At 61.0% G+C, this 7964-nt stretch overlaps 1 protein-coding gene across 1 annotated transcript; it reads right to left on the reverse strand.

Annotated features, from left to right (window-relative positions):
• Nucleotides 1-509: 509 nt before the first annotated feature.
• On the reverse strand, nucleotides 510-7722 carry LOC309600883 (adenylate cyclase type 10-like). The gene is made up of 11 exons (XM_082333510.1): nucleotides 7492-7722; nucleotides 6356-6394; nucleotides 5582-5725; nucleotides 4622-4827; nucleotides 4091-4184; nucleotides 3686-3774; nucleotides 2923-3114; nucleotides 2687-2808; nucleotides 2113-2189; nucleotides 1621-1810; nucleotides 510-660 (listed from the first exon to the last, which is right to left on the reverse strand). Exons 1-11 carry the CDS (start codon nucleotides 7508-7510, stop codon nucleotides 600-602), a joined length of 1233 nt encoding a protein of 410 aa, XP_082189636.1. The 5' UTR covers nucleotides 7511-7722; the 3' UTR covers nucleotides 510-599.
• Nucleotides 7723-7964: the final 242 nt, after the last annotated feature.

Here is a 7964-nt window from a genome sequence, read left to right on the forward strand (position 1 = left end):
TCCCGCACCTCCCTTCGGCGCTAGCGTTAATTTTCTTTGGTAATAGCTCGTGTGGTGCTTTGTTTTGGACGGCTGACCAAACATCGGTGGGGCTAACACAACGATGTTTTAGTTATTGCAGAAGAGCGCTTGCGCAGCGTCAAGGTCTTTTCCGTTTCTCACGCCGCCCCGCCAGCGCGCAGGCTGGGGGTGCGCAAGAAGCTGGGAGGGGGCACAGCCGCGACCGCTGACCCCGACTGCCCAAAGGCCTATTCCACACCATAGGACGCTGTGCTCAGCAAGAAAAGCTGCGGGAAAGAAGGAGGAAGGGGGGACGTTCGGAGTTACGGCGTTTGTCTTCCCGAGGCACCGTTACGCGTGATGCTTTCCTGGAATGGCTGGACACCTGCCTGCCGACGGGAAGCAGGGAACGAACGCCTGAGTCTGCCTTGTGCGCATGCGCAGCTTTTGCTTTACCTACGAAGCTGTCTGTATCTCAGCCCACCAGCGTTAGGGCCGCTGCAGGCAACACCATCCCTGGCAAAAGCTTCTCCCTTCCCAGCGTGGCACTAAAAGTTACCAAGGGGAAGAACCCGGGGTTCAGAAGAGCAAGGCGTTCTCTACCTACCCAGCAAGGGGACGTACTCTGACCTCTCCTTGGTAAGACCCATGCCAAACATGCTAGAAGCAGGGCAAAAGAAAACACAAGTCAATTAGCTGGCAGTCAATTAGTCAAGCAGCCTGGCCTGGAGGGGCAGGGCGTGCTCCTCGGGTACCTGCTTTTCTTTCGAGCAGCGTGTTATTCTCTGCACGCTCCCCCAGCCAAAGTTCAGGCTGCACGCTAGGACAGCTTCAAGCATACCGAAGCCCAACGGCCATGGCGGGACGGGAGAACGTATCGAGAGCCCATCACCAGAGGCCAAACCCAGAGAAACCGGAGACACGCGAAAGAAGCCAGGCCGTGTTGTTGGCTAGCAGACAGCTCTACCTCATTGGCCAACAAAAACAAGTGTCTTGGAAAGAAGGACTTGTGTCCCTGAATGGGTGGGGATGCCAAGCACCCGGCACCTTTGGCTCAAGTCTTCCTGTAGCTTCCAAGAGATGGCAATGTTAACGTTCAAACCGTCATCCAAAGAGGTGGTCAAATCCTGGCTCAGAGGAAGAGCCGGAGACTTCAGCAGGAAGACAGGAGGAAGAGTGGCCCGTTAAGTCCCCGTGTCCCCATGGGAAACTGGACTGGTTGGCCTGTGCCGGAGGTGAGGCACAGGCCATGGACACGGACATGGACAACATGGACTGGCCTAAAACTTCCCGCTCAGAAGCAGCCGGGACAAAAGCCTCCTTGGGCACGTGGTGGAGCAAGCACAGTCAAAAGCCATTTGTACAGAGCCTGCGAGGCCAGGTTGCGTCTACCGAGACAGACGAACCTTCTCCATCCCTGTGGCTTCGCTCCCGCCCTCTCAGCAGCAGGAGACAGCAGGGGAGAGAGGCAAAAAGCCTCCCACGCCAGGGCTTCCGACCGTCTCAGCCAGAGGGAGGGGAGAGCAGCTTGGTCTCTCTCTGCAGGACTCCTCTTTGCAGGCCAAGGCTGCGCCTTTGGTGCCACCGTCCCCTCAGGCAGCCCTCTCAGAGGACCCTCACCTCTCCTTGGTGATCCCCACGTATTGATAGAGAGTGCCAGCATGGCTAACGCCTTTCATCTCTCTCTCCGGCAGCTCCTTGAAGCAGCAAGGGGGCAGCCGAGAGGCGGCGTAGGTCACTGCATCACAGGACACCAGCCCAGGGTAGTGCACCATCATCCGGGCTGCCAAATTCACCTTCTGGCCAATGGCTGGAGACAGAGAGAGGGAGAGCACGTGTTGCTGGACCTGTGCCACCAGCCCTGCGGTGCCCTTCCAGGCCAAGGGCTGCCTCGCCTCCGGCACAGGCCAACCCCGCAACGGGGTCAGCAGAACCCAGGGGAACAACCGGCCACGGAGCCCCTTCTCCCGCCCCGCGCCAGGACCGGCGCTGCCTAGGCCCTTCCTGGCCGGCTGCTGGGCAAGCCCTCTCCCAGCGCGCCTTCCTCTTCCAGACTGCTGTGCTTAAGCAGGCCCACGCCAGCCTCCCGCGCCTCTGACACACGCCTCGTACCTGTGTATTCATGCCTCCGAGGGTGGCCAGTGACTCCGCAGAACACCGTCCCGCTGGTCACCGCAACAGACACCGCCCTGGCACACCGGGAAACAGGGCGGCTTCAGCAGCGCCCCAGGCGCGGTCCTGCCCACCCAGCTTCATCCCTTCCCGCACCTCCCCTCGGCGCTAGCCTGGGCCGCCTGCTGTCCTGCCCTGCCGGCACGGGTCTTGGGGCCATGGAGAGCTCGGGGGCGCAACATACCCGTGTTGCAAGGGACAAGGGACAGGGGTAGAGCGCACGCAGGAAGTTTTGGACACTTCCCCCGAGGCCACGTTCCCTGAGCTGCGACCTGCAGCAGGCCGCAGCCCTCTCGTGAGCAAAGAGGGAGGGAAGGTGGCGCCCACGATGTCACCACCTGCGGCGACAGAAACTTGACCTCAGGTGGCTGGGCCCTGCCACCTCTCAGGGCACTGCCTCCTGCCTGCCAGGGACAAGGCAGGGCAAGCTAGAAGGCACATCTCTTTCTGGTAAAGGCCCCTTGCACTGTCCCAGGCAGCGTGCACACCCCCGCCCCGCCACACGCTGACTCACTGTATCTCCACGCGCATCGTGGAGCACAAGGCGAAGATCTGAAGAGCGCTCTGCAAGGCGTGAAGGCTCTCACAGGGCAGCTTTACTCCAGGGAGTCCAAACAGACAGAGGAACGTGCAGCCCTGCCAAGGACAGATGCAGCACGCCTTGCTACAATGCCCAAGAGGGAGTCGCTCCCTCTTGCTCGCTGCCCACCCTCTCGGGGCGCGGGGAGGCGATCGCTCCCCCACGCTCACTTTATCAAACAGGAGGACTTTGTTCACTTCAGCCTTGTGAGGACTGAGGATTTCTAGCGTCATCCTGCTGACGTTGTGGAGGATGGTGCACAGATCCACTGCGTTGATATCTGCAGCCAGCTGCAGGTGGACGAAGAGGCTGGTGACTGGCCGTAGCTCAGAGAAGAGGTCCAGCGGCACTCTGTCATCAAGCTGTAAGACAAGAGCACGACAGCTTCGCCATCCTGCTCTCCCGAGGGCTTGCTGCCCACACCAGATACCGAGGAAGAGGAAGAGCAGGCGTACTGGCAAGAGCAGGTACTACCGGAGGAAGGGATAATCCTCCTCCCGGTGCAAATGGCGGGCAGGCTGCCCAGCCTGCGGCAGGCAGATACCGAACCATAACACAAATGACAAAGGAGAGAAAGGCGCTCCAGTGACACCCCATCTTGGGACAGGCATGGACATGAGGGAAGACCCTCAGGGATGCTCTAGGCGCTTCAGGAGAATCTCCCTTTTAGCCCACCGCCACGTCCGCAGCACATCCAGAACCACACCCATGGAAAAGACGGAGCGACGCAAGACCGCCACCCGTCTCTCTCCGAGGACAACGCGCGCAACGGTGCGGCACCGGTGCCCCTCGGCTCCGATTCCCTGCCGTGTCGTCTCAGGGTGCGTTTTCTTTTGTTGGTCTGTTCTCGTGAGAACTCCATCTCTGCCACGCACCCCTTCTTCTGCCCTCCAAAAATGCAGCAGCCCCCCCGCAGCGGTGGCCTGGCCGTACCTTCCTGAGAGCAGCTTCTGGGATGTACTTCATAATCACCTCCTCCGCATCAGGATCAGTGGGCAAGAGAAGAGCAGGACTCGGGGCACCTGAGGAGAGAAAACGCAGGTGATCGCTGGGAGGATGGGACTACGAGGTGTTGGAAAGCAGGGGCCGGCACTGGAAATGGGGCAGAAAGAGTCTTGTGCGTTTGCTCGTGTTGCCACCTCCAGACGCTCCGGGCGGAGCTGTCCCCTGGAAGGAGGCGGCGGCAGCAGCGATGCCCCAGCTCACGCACAGGAGGACCAAAAGCACGAGTGCTGCCCGAAAGGGGGAAGAGGGTGGCGGTGCTTCCTCTCTGGCCCCCGAAGCGGCCAGGCCCCCCCTTCCTCGGCAATCGCAGAACAAGGGGAAGGTTGCACTCACTTTCCTCTTCCGAGGGGCGACTCATTTGGCGGTGTACAAGCTTGCGTAAAGCGTCTTGGCATTCTGACTGAGACATCTGATCCATGCCTGTAACCTGAAGACACACAGAATGAAAGCACTGCCACTGGCCTCCCCGGCAGTCCCAGGGGACAGAGCCTGCCCTCCACCGTCACTGCCCAGGAAAGGGGAGAACAAGCCCACCCGGCGCGATGGGACTGCAGCGCTTCCTCAGAAGCACCGGAGCTGGGCAGGCATCCTCCAAGCATCCCCAGCTGTCAACAACAGCTCCGTGACCCACAGAGGACACTGCTGGTGGGCCCAAAACCCATCCAGTGCCTCCCGACCCCTCACACCAAGCAAGCCCGGCCCACAGTTACCCCCGAGAGGGAAGGACAAGAGCTTCAGCCGCCTGCCCACTTTCACAGCTACAGCTGTGAGCCACATTCAGCTCCTCAGCCTTCTGACACCTCCCTCCTTGGTGGCCAGGTCCGGCTCCTCAGAACGGCTCTAGAGGCCGTCCCATCCACCTACCTTCACAGCTCTTTTGCCTTCAAGACGCTGGGTCCTGAGCCGGCGCTGCACACAGAGCTCCCAGGCGGTGGCTGAGAGGACAACTTCACCTGCATTCGCAAGCTCCTCGGCCTCACGAACTTCAGCCAGGGCCTGGCCATAGATACAGAAGTACTGCCGCCTCCCGTCTCCGGCAATCAGGAGGCTCATGGGCCCTGCGGAGATGCCTGGTGAGAGAGAGAGAGGGAGAAGCACAACTGACACAGGGAACGTTTGGAGCTCTACAGTCCCCAGCATCTCAGCTGTTCAGAAGCTCATCTGAAGCCCAAGCGGGGAGACGGGCGTTGTGGAGGGGGAGGGCTTCCTACTCGGGGGGTACCGACACAGGTCCCTGAAACGGGGGTCTAGAAACGGACAAAGTCGACGTTGACAACGTGTCGCTGAGACGCGAGAGTGCCAGGCGTCTCACCCAGCTGCCCGTCCCAGACGCCCAGCAAACCAGCGGGCTTGAGCACCGCCTGCTCTGTTTACATGCAGGCAGGTCGGAGCTGTCTGCTGGAGACAACACAGCGGCCTGCAAAAGCCCTTCTCACAGCTGTAAGCAAAGCGGGGCCCTTTTGCTCTTTGTCAAAGGCAGGGGAGAATCCAGCAGGGGAAAGGATGCAAAGCTGCCCCAGCTGGAAAAAGGAAAGGCTAACTGCCTCCCCCAGACATCTGCGCTGAAGCAGCCATTCAAAGACCCCAATACTTGATCTGAGCCCCGCTCTGCCTTTAAGCTTCCTCTGCACCTGCAAAGGCACGCAAACCCAGCAGTCCTGGTCTCCCATCCCTGCTCCGACTACAGCTGGCCCCTTGAACGCTGGCAGGAGATGCTTTCCTTTGGCGCTAGCCCCAGCAGGGATCCCCGCGTTCCCTGCCGGTGCGAAGCACCCTGTGGCACGGCAGAGTGCCACGCATCTGCGCCTGGCACAGCACCCGTACCTATCTTCAGCTGGATCTTCAGACCCACGGGCGTGTCGCGACTCCCGTACTTCTTCTGGATCTGCTGGCTACATTGCAGCACCAGGCTGATGGTCTTAGCCAGCTCCTGGAGCGATGTTCTCCACAGCACCAGCACAGCATCCCCTGGGGAAAGCGAGGGGAAGGCAAAGGCTCTGCCGAGACCTGACTCTCCCCGACCTACGCTCAGTGGCAGGGACGGCAGAAACCGCACAACGTGCGGAGGAAGATGGGCTCGTGGGAGGGCAGCGTCCTGGAGGACCACGCCCTGGGCGCCGGGCCACCTCTCCTCTCCCGGGCCAGCCACAGCAGCAGCCAGCCAGCGGCGGTGCCAGCCCCTGCCCCGAGCGCTCCTCTGCAGCTGCGGCACGCCAGGGACTCCTCCTCCCCTCGCGGCCTGGCAGCCCCAGCTCTGCATCACCAGGGCCTCCCTGCCCCTCGCTGCCACCCCAACACGCGCCTTGGGCTGCGCTTTCTAGGGGGTCTCCTCCTCTCAGTGCTTCCTTGCCCCCAGGGCCCTGCAGGCGGGGGCAGAGGGAGGGGAGCCACAGCCCTTGCAAAGCCAAACCGCAGGCAGGCCCGGGGCAAAGGGAAGCCTGGGGAAAGGGCGCTGCAGCGGGGGGGGTGTGCGTGGCCAGAAAGCTGGCTCAAGGTGCTGCACAGAGCCTCTTGAGAAGGAGAGCAGAGCAAACGGCCGCCACATCAGTTAAATGCTGCAGATCAGTACGCGTGGGCATCATCGTCCCGAGTACGTACCGGCAAACTTCAAGATGTCTCCTCCAAAACTCAGCATCTCTGTGGACAGAGGGAGGAAAAGGAAGAGTCGTGCGGCCACCTTCTTCCAGAAGCCACAGAGCAAGCCCCTCTGCCTGGAGAGGAGCACCTGGGCGAGGGTGCACCGTGGGGCACAGCTCAGGAAAGCACCACTCCGGCCCGTCTCCCAGGCTCACAGTGGCCCCAGCCCTGGCACCCACACAGCAGGCAGGGAGGCAGGGCCTCGAGATGCCACCAAGTCTCGGAAAGGTGGAGGCTGGAAGGGACCTCTGGGGTCTGTCTGGTCCAACCACGCTGCTCAAGCAGGGCTGCGCGGTGCCAGCTGCCCAGGACGGTGGCTAGATGGCTTTTGAATAGCTCTGAGGAGGGCGACTCCACAATCTCCCTGGGCAACCTGGGCCAGTGCTCAGTCACCCCCACAGTCAAAAAGTGCTTTCTGACGTACGGAGGGACCCTCCTGTGTTGCAGAGCGTGCCCACGGTGTGGCCTCTGCTGCTGACACTGCGCACCACTGGAAAGAGCCTGGCTCTGTCCTCCTTGCACCCTTCCTTCAGCCTTTAGACACATTCCTAAGATCCCCCTGAGCCTTCTCTCCTCTAGGCTAAGCGGTCCCAGCTCTCTGAGCCTTTCCTCGTAGCAGAGATGCTCCAGACCCTTCCTCACCTTTGAGGACTCCCTTGCTTTGCTCTACAAGTGCTGCTGAAGGGGTGGCCACGATGTGCTCACGGTCAGCTCGGAAGGGTCACGATGTCCCCTGTGCTGAGGGGCTCGTGAGGGTCACACACAAACACACACACACATCAGCGCCAGCATCCTCGGGTCGCTTGCGCACTGGCACTTGCCGGATGCCCTCAGCCTGCTGGGGGCCCTAATGCATCACGGAGCCGGGTGTTCACGCCAGAGGCACAGAGGTGGCTGCTGAGAAAGCGGGGAGCAGAAAGGACCTGCGCTGGTCCTGACTCGCCAGGAGACCCTGGCTGCTCTGGCTGTTCCTCTGGGCCACAGAAAGCCCCAGCCCTTCCTCGGAGGCAGGACCAGGCTGCCCAGCATGTCGGCCTCCACCCTCCACGAGCAGCCTCACGGCCCAATGCCAGAGAGTCCGACAGCACGGCCCTTACCCTTCAAAATGTCACACATGTAGTAATTGAGGGTTTGCGCCAGCTCATCAGTGCCTCTCTCTGTGCTGCTCCGCTGGAGGAATTTCTCTGTCAAAGCAGTGAAACCTGTAAAAGGGACACCCAGCAATCACGAAGTGCCCGTGTGGGCCTAAGGACCTGGCAGCCAGTTCCACGCTGTTCTCCAGGATGAACAACTCCAGCTCTTTCAGCCTTTCCTCATAGCAGAGGTCTTCCAGCCCTCTCATCACTTTTGTGGCCTCCTCTGGACCCTCTCCAGCACCTCCAGGTCCTTCCTGTGCTGAAGAAAAGAGCTACCATCCAGAGCTACCTTTCCGTGCCACCGCACAGTTCCACTACTGATGGTGTGCAGGCTCATCCATAAGGAAAATAATACAACCCACCAGCCTAGGAGTCAGACAGGTATGGAGGGAGGGCAAAAGGAAGGAGGAGGCAAGTACGTCAAGGGTGCAGAG

The sequence above is a fragment of the Platalea leucorodia genome (assembly GCF_965183815.1).
Source record: "Platalea leucorodia genome assembly, chromosome: 26".
NCBI classification, from domain to species: Eukaryota; Metazoa; Chordata; class Aves; order Pelecaniformes; family Threskiornithidae; genus Platalea; species Platalea leucorodia.